The sequence below is a fragment of the Lactuca sativa genome, chromosome 1 (genome assembly GCF_002870075.4).
Source record: "Lactuca sativa cultivar Salinas chromosome 1, Lsat_Salinas_v11, whole genome shotgun sequence".
In the NCBI taxonomy this organism is placed as follows: domain Eukaryota; kingdom Viridiplantae; phylum Streptophyta; class Magnoliopsida; order Asterales; family Asteraceae; genus Lactuca; species Lactuca sativa.
The window spans coordinates 81,553,106-81,579,070 of record NC_056623.2 but is presented as its reverse complement, the minus strand read 5'-3'; the positions used below and the strand labels follow the sequence as shown (position 1 = coordinate 81,579,070).

At 34.9% G+C, this 25,965-nt stretch overlaps 1 protein-coding gene across 1 annotated transcript; it reads right to left on the bottom strand.

Annotated features, from left to right (window-relative positions):
* Window positions 1-3,764: 3,764 nt before the first annotated feature.
* Window positions 3,765-5,956, bottom strand: LOC111886098 (alpha carbonic anhydrase 7). Its single transcript, XM_023882335.2, has 7 exons — window positions 5,764-5,956; window positions 5,445-5,662; window positions 5,201-5,307; window positions 4,985-5,087; window positions 4,712-4,879; window positions 4,252-4,305; window positions 3,765-4,157 (listed from the first exon to the last, which is right to left on the bottom strand). Exons 1-7 carry the CDS (start codon window positions 5,849-5,851, stop codon window positions 4,071-4,073), a joined length of 825 nt encoding a protein of 274 aa, XP_023738103.1. The 5' UTR covers window positions 5,852-5,956; the 3' UTR covers window positions 3,765-4,070.
* Window positions 5,957-25,965: the final 20,009 nt, after the last annotated feature.

The following is a 25,965-nucleotide window of genomic DNA, read 5'->3' as shown; positions in this document are numbered from 1 at the left end:
GGTGGTGATGATGTCGATAATGGTGGTGACGACGGTGGTTGTAGAAGTGACATTTTCGCTAACGAAACTTATTTGTATGTAATATTTACGTATTATCCACACATATTTTATACCATTAAATTGTGTTGGTATTCAATTTGCCACGTCATCTTCAAATAATAAAATAAAAAAATCGTTTATTTTATTTACCCACATCTTTGTATATAAATAATATGTGTAGATAAAATTTTAAAAACTACCCACACATATATTGAAATTTTTTTACATGTGTGGACATTTACTTTGCCAAACCATTTATACAACATTAATTATTATTGTTATTTAATTTAGTTACCAACACACATCTCAAGTAAAATCATGTGTTTGTAAAACAAAATGAATCACCCACACATCCAATTAATTTATATCTATATGTGAAACATCCTGAAAGTTAGGTATATCTCTTTAATCCTTCTTCTTTTTCTAGTTGTCAAAATTAGCCCAAAATAGAAAATGGTGACAAGTAGGTACGCTGGGCGTACTGAAGAGTATGTTGCGCGTACCCATGGACGTGCCTTTGATGCGGATCCTACCCGGTACGTTGGGTGTACCATAGTTACGCTAGGCATACCATAGTTACGTTGGGCGTAATAGGTCCAGACTCAAAACCCTAAATGAGACATGAACACTATAAAAGGGATGCTATGGCCTCCATCTCAACCACCATTTCCAGAGAGTGAAACCCTAATAGAGCTAAACCTCCATTCTAAACTTGTGTGTGTGTATTTGAGCTTGAAAGTGTCATTGTGTGCTTGTGAATAAGAGAAGACCTTGAAGAGGAAAGATTGAAGTCAAAGCTTCTAGATCTGAGCTAAATTGAGTGGGGAGCTTCTCACAAAGGTAAAAACCTTCAAACTTTACCACTCTTTTGTTATGAACATCATATAGGAGCATTTTTAGGGTTTAAGTCCCAAAGGTGGAGACTTTTGAGCAAAGGAACTCCATGGACCTTGATCTACCCCATTTCAGTGTATTTTGTGTTATAAATCCATAAAAATCCAATCTTAGACGTTAAGATTAAGTCATGCATGAGATTAGGGCTTAATGGGGAAAGAGGATACGTGTTTGAAGTGATTGGTGACCTTTACAGCCATGCAAAGGCTTAAAGGTTTCGACTTTATGGCTTAAGAGACAATAGAGTGCCTGGATATGAGATATGAGCTTATGTCTTAATATATTCAGACCAAAAATCATGAAAGTATGAAACCGGGACTTACGCTGGGCGTAATCCCAGTACGTGCCGTGTAGGGGGTCGAGTTCCCCGATTCTGGATGACCACGGAGTACGCCCCGCGTACAGAGTTATTACGCACAGCGTACCTCCCTAAAGTTGACTTTTAAGGTTTGGTCAACATGTGGACTTTTGGACCATTAGAGGGTTAAAATGGTCTTTTAGCCTTCTGAGAGAACATAGGAAGGGATTAGTCTAGCCTTGAGAGCCGTTGTTGATTTGAGATAATTACTTTATATGATTAGGCAGGGGCTAGGTCATTGTTTCGAGTTCGGGGATATTGAGCACGTGAGTTACTAGACATCATACGAGGTGAGTCTTCTCACTATACCTTACCTATAGAGGTAATTATGTGTACCGGAAGGTCTTATGTTTTAATTGGTGTTGAACAATATGATATATGTTTTTATGAATTAAAAATAAAATATTGGTTTGAATTTCCACGACGTTACAATATGTAGGTATATTACCAAAGCATTAAGAAAAAATTTAACAAGAGTGGGCAATTTCACATTATGTAAATCACTAATCTTGGATGTAAAATTCACCCCCAAATAAAATGTTACTATAAGTATTACCTACACATATTAAGTGTTGTCTATTATGAAAATTTGTTATTTTCAAATACACACACATATGCGAATTATGTGTAGGTATTTACATACACATACCATGTATGGGTAATTTATGTGTAGGTAAAGACCTTAATTTCTTGCAGTGAGCCAATTCAAGAAACAAGCTCAATGATATCGGACAATAATGATTAATTTTTTGTAACGTATTTGGAGGACCTTTAATGGAGGTAGGTTTTTTTCTAGAGTGTTGTTTACCGTGTGTGTGTGTGTGAGAGAGAGAGAGAGAGCGAGCGAGCAATGGTATAGTAGGTGGTTGTGGTAAGGGATAGGGTTGGTTTTTTATTTCTTAATTATGAAAGTAATAAACTATAAATAAAAAAAAGAAAAAAGAAAACAAAAAGGATAAAAAGTGTTTTTAATTTTTCAAGGATTCATGATTCTGAACCTTTCATGTAAGTTGGAAATTTTTTGGACCTTATTTATAGTTTTTTACAAACTATAGGAACCAAATTTATAGTTTTATCTTAAAAAAAAGAAACAAAGGAAAAAATCAACCAAATAATGATATAACAAAGTAAGTTACGTGTGGTCGTATCCTTGAATCCGTATTTGGTTCCACGAACGAGCGTCGCATTCGAACGCTTCATGTACATATATTGAGTTTGACGTTTTTGTCATTGACGAAGTGGGTGATGGAAAAGTGTATGAAAATTCTACGGGTTGATGAGAAAAAGGGAGACAACTACCATGAAACTTGAGAATATCACCAACAAACTAGGATTAGACAATGCACTCAATTTTTAACAATCATAGCCATTAGTTGCATGTTTCTTGAAATCGCAAAATAGTCATAAAATGAATTTAATAGCAACAACAACAAGAAGAAATAGTAAATAGAAAGTATATATAATAATAATAATAATTTTCAATTTTACAACTGTATAAACCATCGGGATCTCATGTATTAATATGTATTTAAATTTTAAAACATAAGATGAGTAACAGGGTCCGATGGTGTGTATGAGTGTTCGTATGTGTATATTAGCTATAATTTATTTGATATATAGTAAAATTGATGTACAATAAAGGTGTGAAAAAAAAAAAGAAAAATGGAAAAAACGACGTCTAACTCTCGAAAACTTAAAAATAGAGTTGAAACAACGGTTCCGATGGTATTCATGGATGTACATATACAATACTTGATGAAACACGGTTTTTTATTTTCATTGAGTGAAAATAGTGGTATATGTTAATTGATTTTTAACTTATAGCTTAACCTGGTCAAAGAACATTTCGTCGGTATATTTCCGACGGAAAATTCCATTGGTAATCTGTTTTATAAACCGTCTGAAATCTGTTACAAATAATTACCCACAAGACTTTTTACGACAAACCTAATTCAGTCGGAAATAAGCTTTACCGGCAGATTTACGACGGATATGGCTGTCAGAAATTGCCCAGTTTTCTAGTAGTGTTACACATATCAAAATGTACAAGTGTGCTGCTATTATGGTTATAAAATAAAGTATAATGCCATAATATGAAAAGAAGTGTTAACACATTGATATTTTGGGTAGAATGGTATAAGTTGGTTGCTTTTATGGGTAAACGATATAGTAGATTTTTAACAACTATTTGCATATATTTATAGTGAGACTAAAGTACGTTGATGCACCCTACAATTTACCCTTAGCATTTTATCAAATAATTTTGTGTAAGTCGGAACTATGTGCAAGTCTATTAGTATATATTGGAGTTTACCGTTTTTATTAAATATAACTTTGATTAAACATATAAGGATTTTTAACAACTAATTGCCAGGAGATTTTGTTTTTGATAGTTAAAAACATAAAATAATTATGCACCGGGATCTCTTACCTCTAATAAAGGTAAACATAGATGTAAATTAACCACGTCCTTTCAATGGGACGATCATATCAATAATAGCCCATCCAGTTTAGGAATTAGCAATGATACTTCATACATTGAAATAAAATGTGTATAAAGATGCAAACCACAAACCCTCAAATGGATTTGGCATGAACAAAGTTTGAAGAACTACAACATCTCCACAATCTACATTGGATGTTTATGTAAACAACGACACACACTCGAAATATTAAAAAAGCACTCTTATTATACATAAATAGTTTGGCGTGCAACAAATGAATAAAATCATATATGTGATTGAGCTATAAATTAAATATTTAAAATTCGTCAATTCGTTTAATAATTTTGATAGTCGTCTGGTCTATAAAGCTTCAACCAACGGTTGTTCAATGGTTGGATGGGTCTTGCATTAGCCTCTGCCTCCTGTTACATGTACCATCAGCAAAAGTAAATACACATACAATATTTATATATATAAAAGAATCAATAGAATAACTGAAACACATTAAACACTTACCTCATGAACAGCTTCGTGGATTGCATGCACTTGTGCTCGTGAAATTGTTCTTACCTGAATATATAACATTGCATGTTAGGACATCCACAATGCATTAAATTTATTAAAGTTTAATGAATTGACAAATCATCATTTTACTTACTATATAATTTTATATTAATTTTTTTGTAATGCATTAAACTCAATATATATTTAATACTATATAGTTAAAAGGGTTTTGTTTTTTTTTTTTTTTTTTTTTTTTTTCTATTGAAGAATTCAATGACTATTCAATCCCAACATGACATCCATAATGGTAGAGTTTAATCCATCAAATGCTAATTAGACATACCACTTCTTTCAACTCTTTCATTATTGAACTACACATTATGGATGTTCTTAGTTTAATTCATTATCATATGATAAATAATAGTTAAAGTTAATACACAATGATTGAAAATAAATAAAAGTTAATTATTACCTTCTTAACAATGGTCCAAATAACATTTTGGTAGCATGGAGGAGTAGTAAGTGAGCCAATATATCGATAATATTTTCTGCTACCAATCTTAATTTTTCGTGGGTCAATTATTCCAACACTTTTTTCAACATCTCTCGTAGAAGCTAATGCTTTAAAAAATGGTTCCATCTGACCATGTATTTCAAAAGCAAGATCTCAAGATTTTATAGATAACAAAAAATTATAATTAAGTTAATATATAATATTGTCAAAGAAAAATATTTATTGACGTACCATTGATAGAAGAGGATCAGGACGACCGATTTTGTACATGATTCCAACTACTGCAATTTTTCCATTTGTACTTTCATGAACCATGTGTAACTCTAGATTGAATCTGTAGGTGTCACGAAAATTAGTGTTTTTGGTAGAAATCTTGTTATAATTACTAAAATGAGTTCTTATAATTTATAACATTTTTTACTAAAAAATGAGAGTAAATTATGGTACCTTCGGCCGTTGATGGTGTGTTCTGTAGGGGTGTGCCAATGAAGTTGGTTAAGTTGATACTCACTACCGTTTATATGAATATGTCCTGCTCCTCCAACAAATCTCAACTGTTGATCATATAAATAAACTACATATTATTATAATAACAATACTATTATTTAACTAGCTCACATATATAGAAAGAGTCTTAACTTTTTTTGGCTCTTAATTGTTTAATATTATTAAAGATTGATTGTTTACATACCATCATATCGTGGCCTCTATTAATAAGAGTTGAGTTTGCAGGCTTATAATCTCTATCAAGTCTTCCAAGACTTGAAGTCGTTTGAACCTTTTTATGTGTAAGATCAATGGGTGATTGCATGTCTCCTTGGTTACACAAGCTCCACTCGGGATGGATCTCTCCCCAATGATCCGGCCCATTTGGACTGTTCACATCATAAGTGAACTCACTTTCATCATCTGCATATTAACATCCTTATTTAGAGGGCACGAAATATTAACAAATAAACAACGAAAAGAAATATGTCTAATGTTGAAAGTAATATATTACAAGAACTTACCAACTTCTTGAGCGATAGCAAAAGGTGCATAGAAGACGATGATAAGAGCAATGAAGATTGAAGAAAACCGTAAACTTTTGTTATCCATTTCTTTATGGTTATGGGAAATCTTTTCGGGTGTTTGTATAAGTTACCGATCGATATTTACGAATGTATGTATATATAGAGAGAGAGGTGAATAGGGTGCAAGAGGATCAAAGGTGTGAATTAGGAGAAATGAGAGTTTTATATTGACCAAAGACCATGTTTAAATTCATATAAAAGACATGGAAAACTTTTATTTGTAATGAGTGTTAATTTAAGAAATTTCTTCATTGTTTGGGGCAGGTGAATTAAGTTTGAAGTTTCGGAACACGGTAAAAGTTTCCAGATGTGTATACAATAAAATATTAACTAAACTCAAAAGACGAACACAAAGAGTATGCATTAAGGATTGATGGCTAGTGTAATGTTACATTATTGAAGTTAAATATTTTAAACGTCTATGATTAGAAAATTCAAATTAAAATTTTCTTTTAATTAGTCCATTCTTTCAATTGAGTGCTTCTATTTTGACATGTACTCGATTTGAAAGTTGAAACTAATACAGACTGCGATAAAAATAAGCACTTTTTTTTAAAAAAAAAAAATTAATGAATATGAGATAAACTCATTTCTTAGAAATTTGTTTAATAAAAAAATTATGATTACATAAAATAATTAAGTCAAAGGAAGTTTAACAACCTTAACTTTCCATTATAATGTATGGCAAAATAATTCAAACATCACTTTATATATATATATATATATATATATATATATATATATATATATATATATATATATATATATATATATATATATATATATATATATATATATATATATATATATATATATATATATATATATATATATATATATATATATATATAGGAGTAGGATCAAATGAGAACATTTAAAAGGTTGAGAACGCAGGAACAAATTTGGATTATTTAAATATTTAAATCTAAGGTTATTATTACAGGGGTGATTTATGAAAAATTCTAAAATTGTTGGCATTAAAGTGTAACATTTAAATGGTCAGAATGACATAATAGAAATTGCAACTTTACCTCTTTCCTTTCATTTCTCGTTTTTATATTTCCCCCTATCTAGGGTTTCATAATAATGTCGTCTCCTTCTTAAAAACTTTCTTCTTACATTTCATAGTCGACTCCACTCGTCTTGTACACGCCTCCAAAGATCGGTTACCATGTTCGCTACTTCGTCGGTGGTCCCATTGATTTCTACTCACCGGCGCAACCTCACCTTCACTCCGGCACAACAAGGCAACGACGACTCAGGTAATCGGTTCCCCTGTTCGCTAGTTCGTCGAGGATCTCATTGATTTCTACTCACCGGTGCAAACTCGCCTTTATTCCCGCGCAGCAAGGCAGCAACGACTCAGGTATGTTTCGATTCCTTTGCCAAGATTTGAATGTGATGTCTTTGTTAATTTCTTTTCTAGAAACTGATTTCATAGTTATATAAAATCTTTTCTTTGCTGATTTCATACACAGTCGATGTATTTGTTGTTTTCATTCACAATCGGTTTCTTTTCTTATGTAATCTGATTTCATACGCACTCGATATCTTTGCTGATTTCATTATAAAAATTAAAATCATTTTGAACATTTTTTTAATGTTATGCGTTGCGGAGTAAATTTTTATTAGGGTTTACTTGTATTAGGTAAAATAATAAGTTTAAATAAATTTTATGGATGCACTATAAAAGATAAAATCATCATTTTATTAATTGTTCATGATTAGGACTATGTTTTTTTAGATATAGAGATCGAGACGTAAGCTTTGAGTTTCAATCATTAATGATTATAACATTTCATTGATGATTATAACATTTGTTGTAGGTTTTGGATGCTTTGCAAAAAAGAAAAGCAAAAATTTCACAAACAAACAATTTTTGAAGAAACGAAAGCTTGATGTTTCAACAAACGGAATGTTGATTGTTAATTGTATTTATTTTTTTATTTGACGGTGTGTAGAGGAAATCGAGATGCTTCTACAAAACGGAATGTTGGAGTGTTAATATACAACCAAATAATACAAAATGGAGAAGATCTTGACTTATTCATTTATGATTATATAATAGTAGTTAATTATTTTTAGTCTAATTTTTATTTATGTTGTATTCATATGTGATTATAGAAAAAAAGATATGTATTACATTGTAACTTTTTGTGTTATTATTTATGGATAGATGTACAATCTAGATATACATATCCAATATGTTTTATTTATTTATGATTATAGTTGTATTGTACGTAATTTTTATCTATAATTTGTGTTATATTCGTTTATCATTATAACTTAATTCATCTATTCATTTATGATTACAACAGATTCACATATGATTACAAATATGTTTTATTTTTTTTATGATTACAAATATTCGGTTGAAATCATTAATTCATCAATCTTTCTGAAATACTAGTATAATTAAAAAAAAAAACGTTTTTAATCATGGTAAAATCAATCTTTTTGATATACCGGTAAAAAAAAAATTAAAAAAAACGTTTTTTTAATCATGGTAAAAAGTATTTTTTTTTTTTCGTAATCTATTTGATTAAAAATAGATTAAATTCATTTCAGGTATTTTGGTAAATATCAATAAGTTAGACAATATCCCATGATTGTAGGAATTGATTAATTATCCATATTTAATTATATTGTAAAATTCCTTTTACGCCCCTATGGAATGATTAGCTTACAATTGTTCTCGCGCATATATATATATATATATATATATATATATATATATATATATATATATATATATATATATATATATATATATATATATATATATATATATAGGAAAAGTGAATATACCCTTAAGGGTATATAAGCTTAGGTACCAAAACCTACCATAATACGTCGTTTTGTTTGATATATTAATTATAATATTTTTAAACTTCAACCCCTAACTGGATTTTACTTTCAAGATTTTCAAATTTTCACTACTATCTTCCTTTTACATCACATTTTTTGTCGAACGCTACTAGACTATATATATTATAGTTGAAAATGAATATTATGTAAAAGAAAGATAAATGTGAAAGTTATAAAAGTCTTGGAAGTAAATCAAGTTAGATATTGAATTATAAGTGCATTGGACAATTACAATGTGTATATATATATATATATATATATATATATATATATATATATATATATATATATATATATATATATATATATATATACACACTAGTCGTTTACCCGTGCAAAACGGCGGACGACGATTATTTTCTTTTTGCAAAATAGTTTCAGAGCAACAATTGATACAACAACTCGACTTTTTGACCTTATGGACTGTGGGTGTGGACTTTTTTGTTTCTGTTCCAACATCAGACTTTTTTTGTTTCTGTTCCAGCATCGCACCTAATTTTGGAGAGCCAATGGGTGTAGATGTCAAACATTTTTCCGTTTTTGGCGGTTGGTGGATGGGGAAGGTGGCTTTGAACAAGAACCCTATTGGAATAACACTGTAAGGATGTAGAAGTGCCACCAAACCCGAGATTTCAGCCTGGTATGTCGGGGAAGGATACGATCAGAGATGGATATATTTAACGTCAGGGAACGAGGCAGTTGGCGACGGTTCGACTAACGTGGTTAATGACAGTGAGGCTATTTGGGGGGCGATATAGAGGACAATGAGTTAGGTTATTAACATGAGAGAGAGAGAGAGAGAGAGAGAGATGAGTTGTGAAAGTGAGGTTGGGATGGGGTGGGGTGAAGTCTGGTATTAATTTGTTTTTTGTTTTATAAACAATAAATAAATAATAAAAATTATAATTAAGAAATGTATTAGTGTAAAATCGTTTTTTTTTATACTCGATGGGGATCGAATTTGCAACAAAACCAAATTTTGAGGCCCTTCCAACTGAAAAAATAAAGTTTGAGACCAAACGTGTAGATTATCCTAAATCGTAGATACGATCCATTTGTATAATTTACTACAATTTTTAATATTGTATTATTCAACTAAATCCAAAAATTTGGAAATCTCATGAATATTTTGAGTTTATTTTCATGTATTTTCATTTTGTTACCTAAATACCCTTAGGTTTTAAAAAACCACAACCATCCCATGGCTATTTACATTCGTTTACGGTACACAAATAAGTTAAATTGTCATAGGTAATTGAGAGAGAAATGAGTCATCTTTATATAAATACATGAAAATCACATGGATCGTAATTTAAAGCTATATGGGACAGGGTATATAACCATTACCCTCTTAATCCAAACCCTAAACCTAAGGGATACCCCAGCCGCCACCCTCCTTATATCCCCTATAGTAGCCGCCACCACCATAGGATCCCTCCTTAGCCGCCGTTTGCATCATCGGGTCCGACAACCACCGTTTCCGCTAGTGTGTCGCCGACATCAAAGCTGAGAACCACCGTTGCATTCATTCCGTTGAAGACCGCCGACGAGGTTCATGACGTCCGCTGCCACCCTCCTCCGTCATCATCATCTTCTGCCTTATGTCGCTACTGCTGCTATCGTTCACTTCATCCCTTCTTCTACATTAGTTCGATGTTGCTCCACCACCCACTATGTCACCATCGTAGCGCCACCACAGTCGGGAACCTGGGATAACTTCAACGCTTCCAGCTGCCAAGTCAGTGGCTGAGGGCTGATGTTTCACGTCGTGTCTCATGTGTGATGACGTGTTGCTGGGCAGAAGATCAAGAGGAGCTGTCGCCACCACCGTGAGGTGGTGGCTGTCATCGCAAATCACCGCCGCTGCCGCCTCTCCGTGATTCCGCCGTCGCCAAACGCCACCAAGAGGGTGGATATGTTCCTGTTCCAGGCAAAGCAAGTGTTTCGGTATGTTTTCTGTTGTAATGTGTGTGTTGTGTGTGTGGTTTGTTTGGCCGGAAAATCGAGAACAACCACCACCACCATCGTGAGGTGGTGGCTGCCACCATGTACCACTACCGGCCACCACAAGGGTGGATGTGTGTGTGTTTATATTAGTGTGTGTTATTAGTGTGTGTGTGTTATTAATATTTGTGTTGTAAATTGTAATCGGTGCTAGTATAATCAAAAGAAAACTCTTAACCACCACCAGGTGCCGTGTTGGGTGGCGGTGTGCTTTGTGTGTGTTAGATTTCGTTTGGGATGTTTGGACAAAAATGGACTAGAACCATAACCACCATCGTGAGGTGGTGGTCGCCGCTATAAGCCGCCGTGAGTCACAGTTGACCACCACTACCCGAGGTGGTAGTGAGTGGTGCCTAACTTATGAAACACTAGTAGGCCTAATGAAACCCTAGTGGGCCTAACGAATCCCTAACTGATCTATAAAGACTTAACTTTTGGGCCTATTGGATTGTGTTTGGGTTGGAAACCCAAATTAGGGTTTAGAAAGCCCTAATTTTGGACTTATTGGTTTGGACTTATCGGGACCCGCGTTTTGGGCCATTTGAATTGAATTGTGAATTACAACCGACCACACCGTATGATTTATTTAGTAGAGTAATGGACTTAATGGATTAAGTCCTTAATGGGTTAAGTAGAAACACTTAACCCTAATCGTCATTTTATGTGAAAACCCTAATTTCAGTTGGGCTTTGAGTTGGGCCTTTCTATTAGGATTTGGTGATTGGGATATTGATGGGCCATCCAAGAACAATCATATAGACTATAATATTTGGATGGGCTTTACGGTAAGGTCCATGTAAGGGGTTTGGGCCCAATTTGGAAAATTAGGCCATAGATGGGCCATAACTGAGCCTTGATGATTATGAGATATTGGGCCATTATAATGCTACATGTTTGGAATGGAATAAATGGTTGGGCCTTAAGGAGAGACCATGTAAAGGTTTGTGCCCAATTTGGAAAATTGGGCCATATGTTGGGCTTTAATTCATAGTTGGACTTTTGGCCTTTGGATTGGGCCTTAGGTTTGAATCAAGCTAAGATGGGGGTAAAGTAGTCTTTTACCCCAAGCATGGACTTATGGATATGTATTGGAACCCAATTACTGATTGGGTGTTATTTTGATGATTGACAGTTCGAGAACCTGTCATCCAACAACTAGAGTTTTGTCTACGGGACTTCAGCAGTGCGATGTGTGTTACCTTCCAGTAGAGGTGGGTATAAGGCACTAGTTTCGGCCCACCATTAGGTGATTATGTATGATATGATTGTCTTTGTGATAATTGTCTAGTTTGCCACTATTTGATATTCTTTATGTGCTAGGATGCTCTATTATATGTGTTAGTAGTAGTAGGGGTGAAATAGTCCACGAATACCGGTTGGAAGATACTGAAGGGGTAGTCAGTACCCATGCATGCCTAGCAATAGTTTTATGTTATGTTATTTTATGGTAGTGGTTGGGGGTGAAATAGTCCTTGCAGCCGGTTGAGATAAACCGGAGGGTAGGTCGAGCACCCTAGAATTGCTTGACATGAGAATTGTCTGACAGGGTAGGTCGAGCACCCCAGAATGACTTGACATGGGTAGGTCAGGCACCCCATAATTGCCTGGAAGTATGTTATGTGTATGGTATGTATAATGGGGGAACTCTCTAAGCTTCGTGCTTAAACTTTTCAATTTTGGTTTCAGGTACTTCATTTTCAAAGGAATGGAGCCGGCTTGATCGCAGTGCATCACACTATGTTTTCCGCACATAAGATCTTCGGGATTACACTATGATATTGTTTTGTGATAACATGTTTTGATTATTGACACTTTGGTTTTGACATGGAATGTTTTATTACTGTTGGTTTTCATAACAACTTATTTAAAAATGAAATTTTGGGATCTTACAATCAGCTTCAACATCATCCCACAAGCATAAAAGTGACCTTTATTAAACTGACATAATTGAAGTTTAAGAATTAAAAATAAAAATAGAAAATGTAGGAGTATCATGGCATACCAGAGAATGTTACTAAATCATGAATTGCAGCAAACCTTTATTACCAGCCTGGACTTGTTTTATTTATTTACCTATTTTTCCATTTTTGGTCTTCTTCCACGTAAAATTTGATATCTTAAATCAACAATAGAATGAAAGTAAGTTTCTATTTTTATACCAAATATAAGCTATTATTAAACTTAGTTATATTTTCAGCCAATAAATGTAAGTAAATTGCTATTATTGGCAAACATATATAGGTATCAAGCTGTTAATAGTAGTTTGAAAATTAAGTTATAACTGGACTACGAATTTTATTTAAAAAAAATTAACTTTATACACAAAGATACACACAATACAACACACAACACAACATTCATACACACAATCAAGTACCTTTTTTTTTGCATTTACATCAAAGTATTTTCAATGATGAATGGTTTTGTCTCTTTATTTACTTTTGGGATTCCCTGACCTGAAAAATGAAAGGAACAACATTTCAACCCTTGTTCTTTCTAACAAACACGTTGTCACACCCCAAAACCGAGAACGGCGGAAACGTTCAGGGGTGGAGGACGTCATGTACAGTATCACAACAATGCAAAGTAGTAAACAAGCAACAACATCATCCATTGCATTAAAAGTAAATATTTAATACATGTGTGTTCTTTATGAGTAATTAGACACCAAAATATGTAATCAAAATAAAAGATGAGTCTTGTCTGTGCTCCGTCTTCTCAAAACCTGGCCATCGTACCTGTCTACTAGTGACCTGAGAATACAAGTTATTTTGAAAGCGAGTATCTGCATAAAGCTGGTGACGTCATAAGTATTTAAGTGTCATTGTCTTGCTTTGGAAATCTGTTATGAATGCTATGAAAATCTTTGAATGAAACAATTGATATAAGTATGAAAACCCTAGAAAATCCCATATTTCCTACTAGTATAAAATGTAGTCTTCTACCAAGACCCACTACTAGAAAAACAGCCTTTTACGACGCTCATTGCGCGTCGTAAAAGGCTTAGACGACGCGCAAATGCGTGTCAAGGAAGGCCCTGTCATAAAGAGAGACGACGCGCTTTTGCGCGTCGTCTATAGACGACACGCATTTACGACGCGCAATTACGACGCGCGTCTACGACACGTAATGCGTATCAAGGAAGACCCTGTTATAAAGGAAGATGACACGCATTCGCGTGTCGTAACCTTACGACGCGCGTGTTAATGACACGCAATGCGTATCAAGAAAGCCCTTGTCAAGAAAGGCCATGTCATAAATGAAGATGACACACATTTTTGCGTATCATAATTTTAAATGTTTAAAAAAATATTTTTTTTTTATAGATTTACTAATTTTCAAATTAATGCCTCATAATAGAAAATAAAATATCATATACAAAAAATATAATCCATTTCATAAAAGTTAATGTCATACAAAATATCATATACAAAAAATAGAATCCATTGCATAATATTTTATTACAAATTTGACATTTTTTTGTTTCCATACTTTGACAATTTGTGCTGCTGCTGATTCCGGAGCCAATCCGCGACTCCATCACTTGAAATTACAAGCCACCCACCAGTAGAAGATAGCTGAAGATCATGAATAAATAAAAGTTGTTAATAAAAAGAGGAATAAATTGAGTTTAATTACTAAACTAACCTTCACTTGTTTGACATGAGGAACTGGAATAATGAACTCCCCAACATCTCTATCTCTAATAGATCTTGAAAGGCATAACCCGCCTCGCCAACATTTTAAAGGACCAATCTATCATAAATATAAAAACATTGGTAAGTTAAGTAAAAACATTGGTAAGTTAAGTAAGATCTCATTTAAGTTGTAGCATATGCAAGAACAATTTGACACTAGTCAAATGTGCTATCTATGGAACTCCAGGATAACAAATTTTCTACGATGTAACAATAAATAAACCTATTCAATTTGTGAAATAATGGATCTGTGTTAAAGGAGATTCACTTTAGCAATATTTTCAAGTTCTTCCACAATATGATCAAGTTCCTGCGCCAACATCATACGATATCACTACTTGGACATATTAACATACTTTACCTTTCTTTTCAGTCTTTCCAAGATTTTACTTATTAAGACATAATCTTTTTTATAAAAAATGGGAATAATATCATATGCTTGCTTGCTGAATCAGCTCCCCGCTCCAAAACTTTGAAGGATAAAAAAAGACATAAAGTCCTTCCTGATCCTTATCATTAAATGCAATACAAATGACAAGAAACAAGAATAAACCTGCAAAGATGCATGCATTGAAAAATCAGGGACAAATTTTATAGTTGTGAATGATAAGTAACGTTTCAAGATTTGTGCTGATGAACCCATCCCTGCTCACTGTAAACAAGATTTGTGCTGATGAACCCATCCCTTCAAGCATGAGGGCAACCTAGTGAAAATAACCGAAGGCAGAGTCAGCAATATCATTATTATATAACTAAAAAGAAAAAAAATAGAATTAAGAAATAAGAACACCGTTTACAATTGTTGTTCAAGTCTAGAAGTTGTTTCCTTCAGCCTTCAATCTTGCAACCTATTATTCTGCCAATTGTTGTTCAAGTCTGGAAGTTGTTTCCTTCAGCCTCGACTCAACCTTTAAAGAAATAAGAACACCGTTTACAATTTCAAATTAATATTAAACATGAATTAGCAATAAGAATACCATTTCTAGACTGAATAAACCATCTGAATCAGACCGAATTACCATTTTACCCTTACATCCGAAAAGCAAATTTTGCAATATTCATCAATTCTAATGTGTTGGAAGGATAAACGAAGATGGAAAAAAAGGTAAATGGTTATTTTTTTGATACATTAGGCCAGCTATATTTAAAGAAACATAGATGCCCATGTTTAGTGCTTAACTCATCAAATCCATTAAGTAAAAAAGCAACAACCTCATAATTTTATACAAAGCTTTGGAAGCATCAGAGGAGCTTAAAGCAGTTGCAGAACTATCACCTGCTTTGCAGACAACACAATTTCCATAAAAACATAGATGCCCATGTTTAGTGCTTAACCCTGCAAGTCCATCTAATCACCATTCTGACAGCAAAAAATGGAAAAGTACATCATTATTACATTTACATTGCTTTATTTTAATTATGGAAAGCCATAAGTATAGAATGTTACCATTGCTTTATCACTGCAGAAGCACCAAACCATTGCCTTGCAAGCCCATATGCAAGTTTTATTCTTGTATCTATTGTCTATTGTCAACATGTGGACTTTGTGAATTAAATAAGAAAGTGTTACCTTGTCAACATGTAAAAGTTTGTTTAACTATACTTACAAATTTTTATTAAGTAATAGGCTGAAGGATTCTGGAGGTTGAATTCTTTCTGTTGAGCTAACTATCAAGCAACACTATGATCAAAGAAATAAAGCTCAACTATCATAAGAGTTGGGATGAAGGCTGCAAAGATGTATGCAGGGGGGACTTTACTCATATCATGTAGTTAAATTTTAAGGGAATTAAGATCTAATTTTGAAGTTTAATCATATAAAAATAATAAGAAAAATCAGGGGGGGGGGGGGACTTCTACGTTTTCCTCCTCTGGACAAATTTTATTGTCTGCTCCTAAAAGCTCCTGTCATGTCAAATCCACTATAATAAGAAAAATAGTGAAAGAAAGTAGAAAATTATAAAAGAAAGAAATGGAAGTAGATGAAAAATGAAACCTGAACAATGTGATGCACGATCTTTCCGGGGACCATTTTCTGCTTCAAAAGTGCGTTTAGGGCTTTTAAATATTCCTCATGGACAGTTCCTTTTGCCCATAAATCTTTTTCGATCGCAGCTGCAATAAGAGATGAAAGATCAGCAGAAGGAGATAAGTTAAAGGCAATATAGCATTGTATTTTCAATTTTTACTTATTAAGATTTATCGGTTATAGCTCTAACAGTCTCACTAGATGCATATTCTTGGATGGTATTGTTGGAAAAAAGAAGATTAATAAACATTGCAGCCTGAATCGATGTATCTGTATCGTCCCATTATATCTACAATAGCATCCTCCTCTATGAGAGGACCTGAACTAAAAAAAAGAGCATCAGTAGATAAGAAAATTACAAAAATACCCTTGTTCTAGTTAAAAATAAAAACCTTGAAGGGTAAAAAAATAATGGTATAATAAGTCCCTGATGCCAAATTTATCTAAGAAACATGTATTCATAACATAAGAGCCAAATTGATCTAAGAAAAATGTGAATTCAAACTGTTTGCTGGCTGATACATAAGTCCCTAATGTCCACATAATTGGTATAATTTGTGGGAAGTTCTTTTCTTCAAAAAGAAGCCAAGAAAGAAAAATACAATCCAAAATGTTGGAATCATTCTTAGAAGAGTTTGGGAAATTATGAACTTACATATTGGTTCAAAAAAGGCAAAAAACCTCATTCTTATACGATATAGCTGACCTTGTACCTAAAATAACATCAAAATAAAAAGTAAGAAAGAAGGTAAAATGCATATCACAATCAATCTAAAGTCTAAACGCACATGTAGTTAGAAAGAAGGTAAAATGCATATCTAAACCTCATTCTGATACGATATAGATGCCTTTGTACCGACTCAGATCTTCTCTTCGCTCAGAAGAGCTGATCACAGATTAACACACCAGGTGAAGAAATCGTGTTTGCTCGCTTTTTGTGGGGCCACCTTTCATATTGGAAACTCAATGTTTTCCAATTGTTTCAAGAGCTTTTTTTGGGGCCATAGAAAATGGATCTGAAAATGAATACATTTAAATATCAACACCTGAAGGACTATGTAATTAGAAAAAAAAACTGACAGTCTTGAAAAAGAGAATTTAATAGCAAGAAGAAGAATGTGAATGTCATAACTATACCTATCCAACACTCCATTCTGGCACAAGGTGAAATCTTTATAACATCTGGTGGGTCCACATTGATATTCAAACACAAAACAAGAGCAACACATCCTATTTTCATCTGCAGTTAAAAAACATCATTTTAGAGCTAACTATAAAGAAATACACTACCAATGACAACCCAACAAATCATAGCCTCTGATTTCAAATGCATAGTTGTATTAGCAACGAATGATCACAATTACAAGAACAACAACACTAATAGCATGTTGGGTTTAGCATATAGAAACAGAAGCCTACAGCAAATCTCTAAAGCAAATTACTTTGATGATCATGTGAAATCCAACTAACAAAACTAAACCACCCACTACAAGCTTTTTGCTTAATAACTTTTGGTGCAAGTAAGCCAGGTATGGCAAAATACAGCTTTATGTGGCAAGCATACATGATTATAGGTCACCCTACTCATCTAATCAGTAATAGTGGGAAACTAATAGGTCCAACAGAAACAAGGCATACGCCTTGTCTGATAGCAAATTATCTCATAAGCATATAAAATGCAAAAGGAAATCGAAAATGATGAAAGGGTAAGTGCAGGAAACAACATATTACCTGGTCCTTAGGCCGCCATTTGGAGACCAACCCACTTTAGGAAGACCAGATAAGCTCAGACAAAAAAATATTCTGAGGCAAACCCATTTGGAGACCAACCCACTTTCAGCAGGACTAAAAGGATCTGAACACAATAAGAATAAGTTCAGGAATTATTATTTATAAAAAGAGAGAGTAGTGTTCTCACCCTTTGCTGCTGCCTTAAAAGAATCCTCATGTTACCACACCGACCTTCTCCTCTTCTAGGGGCCAATAAGTCTTCTTGTTGGGGACACAGAACGGATTGAAGTTCGAGTTTTCACTTTGTGAATGAAGAGGAAAGAAATATCACACTTTACCCCTTTGAACCTAAGTTCTATCTGCAACATTCACTATAAAGCTCTGTATGTGAAAGGAAAAGGTGTTATCTCTTGCTGCTTTTTCTCGGGTCCCAGATACATTTCCCTGATCTGAGATTCATTATAAAAGCATGCAGTTAGATAATGAAAACCTAGCACATGATAATTCAAGACTGATATACATCGATAATCCTCAGAGAACCAATGAAGTATGAATTCATAGGAAACAAGATCACCACTAGCAAATACACACTTATAAACTTCCTACCCAAGAATCTCTTCATTCAGTTTCATCGAGTGGCTTACATATACTTTTTAGCCATTGCAGCTCTCAATCAGCTTCCTCCTCTTGCAGTCTTTGGAAGAACAGTCTCTCTTTTCCCTCTCCTTTTTGTTCTCACAGTAACTGCTATAAAAGATGGATACGAGGATTGGAGAAGACACAGATCAGACAGTAATGAGAACAACAAAGAATCTCTTGTGACAATCCCTTGTGACATGGTGCTGATGTGGACAAGTGATCCTAGTAGCATTGCTTACATACAAACCATGAATTTAGATGGAGAGTCGAATTTAAAGACACGTTATGCTAGACAAGAAACATCTTTAATTCCATTAGGGTCAATATCAGGGGTAATTAGATGTGAACAACCTAATAGAAACATATATGAGTTCATAGCTAATAGAGTTAAATGGTCATAAAGTTTCCCTTAGTTAATCAAGGTTTGACTTTTTAACATTTGACTTTCTTTTAGGAGTTTTATTTTATAACATTCTTTTTGTCAGTTTATAACATTCTTGTTTCAACAGAAGCAGACATGAAAGGAAAGAATATAAAATATGATATTACTGTGGATCCTGATCTCATGGGGTTGCTTCATAAAGGGCTAAATGGGAATGAAAGAATTTTTGCTCTTGAGTTTTTTCTAACACTAGCATCATGTAACACTGTGATTCCAATTCTTAGTCAAAGATATGCTACCCTTTACAATTAAGATAAACACAATTAATTGCTGGAAAATGTGAGATTTTGTTACCATATATTGAGTCGACGCACTCAACGCACAAATGTTGTTCAAGTCGGCGTTCCAAAACTTTAATCGGTGTTCCCAAACTTCAATCGGCGATCTAAATCATCGTTCCTATGTTCCAGATACACGAATAAAGGTAAGGTCAGTTCAATTTTAAAATCGTTGGATCATCCAAGACATGTTCCCAAGCGTTCGGTATGAAATCGTATCCCATATCCAGTACGCGTTCTTACTATGGTTCAATATAACCCTAGAACAACATAAAGTTTAAATTAAAGCTATAAGTTAGAGATTTTCACACTTACGATAACAATTACAGAAATAAAGACGTTTGAGAGGGAGAAAATGGTGGAGAAAAGAGAATATTTGCCACCGTTGACCTCTGAATGGCTGGTGCTGAGCTCCAAAAATACGAAATGGAGAAATGTTGAAAGATAGATAGAAGATAGAAAAAACAAGGATGAAAGATAGATAGAAGAGAGATCTAGAGGAGAGAATATCAGAGAGGGGAGAGTGGATTGAAAGGATGAAATATAGATAGAAGATAGAAAAAACAAGGCGGGTTTTCAAAATTTTGGGGATTTCGTTTCCCCCTTGTCTACTAAAATTGCGTTTCATTAAAATTATAAAGCGACAGATACAGACGACGCGCGTTTAAGATAAAGCGCCCTCCATGTTTTTAATTTTTTTTCTTGTGACACTAAATTAAGGGCATGCAATAAAGCGTGACGTAAATCCTTCAATTTTTTGGAGAGATGACACTATTTTAAGGGCACGTCCTTTTACGTATTGTTAATTAGAGCGTGTCGTAAAAAGCGCGTCATTAAAGGTCTGTTTTCTAGTAGTGACCCGAATGTTTTGAAAGTAGTCTTCTACCAAGACCTATATGTATGAAAGTAGTCTTCTACCAAGACCTGTATGTTTTGCTGTAACAAAGATGATTTTCCCCTTTATGACTACTATTAACAATATATAGTCTACCTCCTCGTTTATGTCAATGTAACACAAAATAAAAGTAATAGGGAAAATATAACCATAAAAGTATTATCCTTTTGCATTAGGATAAAGACGACATCGCGACTGCCGACATGTATAACCTTGAACATCCGTAGATTGTTCATTTTCCTCTGTAGCTGGCAGCAGGTTTAAGGAATGGTTAGTCCCGTAAAGGTACTCCTAATATAAGTATTAACCGTAGGCATCCATAGATGTTGATTACCTCTGTTGCTAACAGGTGGGTTTCGGAATGGTTAGTCCCGTCATGTTATCCTTTTGAACTAGGATAGGCAGAACAATTTACACATAATGTACTAGTAAATCATCCTAGTGAATCTAGGTACAAGTATCCATGTAAGTGTATACAAATAAATGTATATATGTAAATGTATTAATGTAAGTGTATCGATGTAGACGTATTCATGTAACATGTAATGTATAGTATAGACTCATGAATGAAGTGACTCTGGTATAATTCCTTGTAATAGGAATAATGTTTTGTATCTCCTAACTATCCCTATAATAGTTAACTGGAAGGTAATTGATTGTCCAAGCATGTCTATACACCCTTGCTACAAAAGAGTGTGGGAAACTGAATGAAGGATAAAAACTATAATATCAATACATATATAAGAACATAAGTGTATAGATATAGTTTTGTTCAAGAAGGTTAAAATGGTTTTGTAAGACATCTAAGAGTTTTGAACAATAATTAACAATGACTTGATGTCAATTTAATAAACATTTCAAACGTAATACTTTTGCTACCAAGGTATTTTTAAGATAGAAAACCATTTCATGCATCACATTTTGAAGTATGTGAAATCTGCTAGATGAAAACACAGTTATAAATACATATGATTGATTTAATATCATGTTGTTTTCTACTTGTATTCCCCCCCCCCCCATTAAAGCATTTAAAATCATTTAAAACATTGATTAAGGGGTATGAACTCACCTGTAGATGGTGGTTTGAATGAACTGAACGGTGTAGGATTGCTAAGTGTCAAGTGAAAACTTGTACACACGCTATGATCCTAATGAACATATAATCGCACATATATGCACCCAATTAGTCTTAAACTACTAATTGAAAATGTTAAGACATCCTAGAACATGATAAACACTTTATATACGTGTTATAAGCCCTAAGGATTGCATCTAAGTTGTTGTAGGACAAGGCTACTGGGTTTATGTGACATCCCCATATTTCTCGGCCAGAAAAGACCGATTTAATTTATGCTTTTTAAAATAAAATCAGAGAAATCTTTTTATAAGATGTTGCGGAATTGATCCCAAAACAACATATGATAAAAGTTTATCAAAATCCTTCATTAAGAAGGTATATATTTTCCATATATATCAAAACCTCGGGATGTCATGTCCGATACAGATCAAAAGCATAAACAAGACATTATAAGCCTTTCAACAGTTATTTACAACTACTGGCCTATAATCCAAAAATCTCTTGTCGTCCTCCGACTATGCTCGGGGTCCACTACCTGTAAGCATAAAACTGAGTGGGTCAGGCTTGGGAGCCTGGTGAGCATATAGGGTTTTCAACCCACAATAATAATATACTTATTAAGTTCACCAATCAACAATAACCCTAATTACTCATTCCCGTTGTCCTCACTTCACGTCCCTAAACACCTATCACAAGGGACCTAGCCTAAGGATTATCATCGGGATGGACACTACTGCTAAGGGGATTCCTCAGCAATAAATGTCCTAAAGGCAACCACGTGGGGGATGGAGTACATCTGGTGAGCACACAGTTCAAATAAACACACAGTTCGAATAAACACCTACAGGTTGCGAGCCTGCTAGTGTTCCACTGGATTGTCTAGAATAGTCCGTGGCCGTCATCTATACTCCGCTAGATGACTACATCATCAATAGCATCTATAACGAGGCCTCTCATTATTTCATTTTATCACACAACAACTATTATATCTACCCATGTTCTACCCAACACATTTTGTAGATAAAAAGCATATACAATTTAAAACTTGTATAAAACATCAATTCAACAGTCACCTCGAACAAACAATTAGCATATTTACACATAACATGTATTTCAAGGTAAATACTTCATATCTATGTGTAAACTGAAAGTAACTACACACTCACATATTTTGGTGAAAATCGGGCAACAATTCGTTTCCTAAAACGATCGTTTCTAATAAAACCGGAAGTTTTATTGAGAAACCGGGCTCTGCAAAAGCCGGGCTTCGAAACCGAAAAGATAAATTTTCCGGGCTTCTCGGGCACTTCGTGGAGTATTCCGGGCTTTACAATCGATACCGGGGCTTTGCGGGATGTTAAGATGAAAGAAATATGGAGAAAGGGGCTAAAAATGACAATTTCTTAAAAATATCCGGGAAGGCTCGCAGCCTTCTATTTATAGGGGAAGCTTCTAATCGGACGGCTGAGAAGTCTTCTGATCCGACGGCTGAGAGGCTTTGTAGGGGGAGGCTCGCATGAGGGTTGCGCGTGCGAAGGAGCTGCTGGCGGCCTGTGATTGGACCGAAGTCCGGATCCGATGAGGGAAGCTCGTGGCTTCTGCGAGGGCTCGGACAGGATAGAGAAGGCGCGCGCCGGATCTTCACTGGACCACTTCGGATAGGGCCATGTGCTCGGATGACTCAGCAGCTTTGGTGACTCAGCAGCTTCGGTGACTCAGCAGCCTGGTGACTAAGCAGGACACGTGTCACATTCTAAGCGAGGGTGACGTGGCAAAGTGTGACTATGCAAAATTTCTTGATTTTCGCGCCAAAACTTCTAAAATCCATAACTTTCGCATACGAGCTCCTTTTTGACATTCTTTATATGCACGTGTAGCTAAAATTACGCTCTACAACTTCCGTTTAGACTTCGTTGGCTAATTTTGACTTTAAATTTTATATTATTATTTTTAACAGACCGGGACAGGAAATCCGTTAAAAATTCATAACTTCTTCATTCGACGTCTGTTTTCGTTAGACTTTTTACCGTTATGCTACTAATGACGAGACCTTCAATTCTTGTTTAGGTTGTGTCGGCTAAAAATCGCTCGATCTAAAATTCGAGTTTTTAGCTGTCTACTGCTACGCTGAAACTTCGAAAAATCATAACTTCCTCATATGAAGTCAGATTTGGGCGTTCTTTTTATCGAACTTCTCAGTTTAACGAATACTATGAATTTCGTTTAGATTACTAAGGCTAAAAAGTAGTTTATCAAAAACTCACTTTTTACGACATTCAGCACCATGCTGGTTTTGTCGCGAAACTTCGACAGATCATAATTTCTTCGTTATAACTCGGATTTTGGTATTCTTTATATCCCCAAAATCATTGTTTCGTCCACTACAACTTTATGTAAAGATATCGGGCTTATCTCACACTTTAATTTTGACGCTTATTTTTATTCTTAATTAATTAAGCCCTAATAATTAAGCATAAAACACATAATTCACATAATATTCACATAATTCCTTTTCATTTCTTCAAAATGAGTTACAAAGGTTAACCTAGACTATCAACTCAATATAAATGCCTAGGCTAGAAACACGAGTGTTACAATTCTCTCCCCCTTAGGATGATTCCGTCCCCGGAATCACATATCACCAAACAACTGCGGGTAGCGACTCATCATGTCACTCTCCGTTTCCCAAGTGAGATTTGGTCCATTCGTATGTTTGCAACGCACAAGCACTAAATCGACCATCTTGCATCGCAACTTCATAGTCTTACGGTCAATGATTGCCTCAGGTTCTTCGATCAACCTCTTGTTTTCATCTAACCTTAACTCAGAAATCGGAATTATGTCGGGCACATCGCCTATGAACTTTCTCAAATAACACACATGAAAGGTGTTATGAATACCCTCTAGTTCTTCCGGTAACTCTAGCTTGTAAGCTTGATTCCCGATTCTCTGAAGAACTTTAAATGGTCCAATAAACCTTGGACTCAACTTCCCTCTCTTACCAAATCTTATAATTCCCTTCCACGGCGAGACTTTAAGTAAAACCGAATCTCCAACATCGAAGGATATCGGCTGTCTTTTCTTGTTAGCATAACTTTTTTGTCGATCTTGAGCAGCTAACATCCTTTCCCTTATCACTTTCAACTTTTCAGCAGTCTCATGGACTATTTCAGGTCCCATAAACTGCTTTTCCCCAGCTTCTAGCCAACATGATGGCTTTCGACACTTCTCCCCATACAAAGCGTGATAAGGTGCCATCTTAATGCTTGAGTGGAAACTATTATTATAGGAGAATTCTACTAAAGGTAAGTGTTCATCCCAGTTACCTTGGAATTCTAGGGTACATGCTCTCAGCATATCCTCCAATGTTTGAATCGTTCGCTCGCTCTGACCATCGGTTTGCGGATGGTAAGCTGTACTCAAACACAACTTGGCACCCAATTCCTCTTGTAGACTCCTCCAAAACCTTGAGTTAAAACGGCTATCACGATCGGACACAATCGTTAACGGAACACCGTGAAGCCTCACAATTTCCTTCACGTAAGAATTCGCAAGTTTATCCATAGACCATTTCTCTTTGGCCGCTATGAAATGCGCACTCTTAGTGAAGCGATCAACGACCACCCAAATCATGTCGTGACCATTCCTTGTTCTGGGTAGTTTAGTCACAAAATCCATGGTGATGTCTTCCCATTTACCCATGGGTACGGGTAAAGGTTCTAAACTCCCATACGGTTTCTAATGTTGTGCCTTAACCCTAGCACAAGTTACACACTCGGCCACATACTTAGCAACATCGAGCTTCATCGTCGGCCACCAATAATAGGGTTTTAGATCCCTATACATTTTTGTACTGCCGGGATGAATCGAGTACATGGTCTTGTGAGCTTCTTTCATCAGAAGATCCCTTATTCCGCTTGTCTTAGATACCCAAATTCTATCTTGAAATACCTTCAACCCTTGGTTGTTTGTACCGAACACTAACGTTTTGCCCAAACGTTCTTCCTTTCGGTCATTTTTCTCTAAAGCTTCCTCTTGAGCTTTCTTTATACTTTCCACAATTTTCGAGACAACTTCAATTCTCAACGCTCTTGGCCTTTTCTTTTCAAGGTTTACCTTCCGACTGAGAGCATCGGCAACAACATTTGCTTTACCAGGGTGGTAAAGTATCTCACAGTCGTAGTCCTTGAGTAACTCTAGCCAGCGTCGTTGCCTCATGTTCAATTCCTTCTGATTAAAGAGATATTGGAGACTCTTATGATCAGTGAAAAGTTTACACTTTGTGCCATAAAGATAATGCCTCCATATCTTCAAGGCAAATACTACCGCTGCCAACTCCAGATCATGAGTGGGGTAGTTCTTTTCATGTTCATTCAATTGCCTCGATGCATACGCGATCACTTTATCCCTTTGGGTCAGAACACAACCTAACCCAACTCCAGATGCATCGCTATAAACTGCAAAGTCATCAACTCCT

What these genes read in the sequence shown, in the direction of transcription:
- LOC111886098 (XM_023882335.2), bottom strand. Translation starts at nt 5,851, where the DNA reads ATGGATAACAAAAGTTTACGGTTTTCTTCAATCTTCATTGCTCTTATC. An exon ending in CTGATCCTCTTCTATCAATG is followed by an intron (nt 4,880 to 4,984) that starts GTACGTCAATAA and finishes ATACATGGTCAG; the next exon opens with ATGGAACCATTTTTTAAAGC. An exon ending in TTTGGACCATTGTTAAGAAG is followed by an intron (nt 4,306 to 4,711) that starts GTAATAATTAAC and finishes TTATATATTCAG; the next exon opens with GTAAGAACAATTTCACGAGC.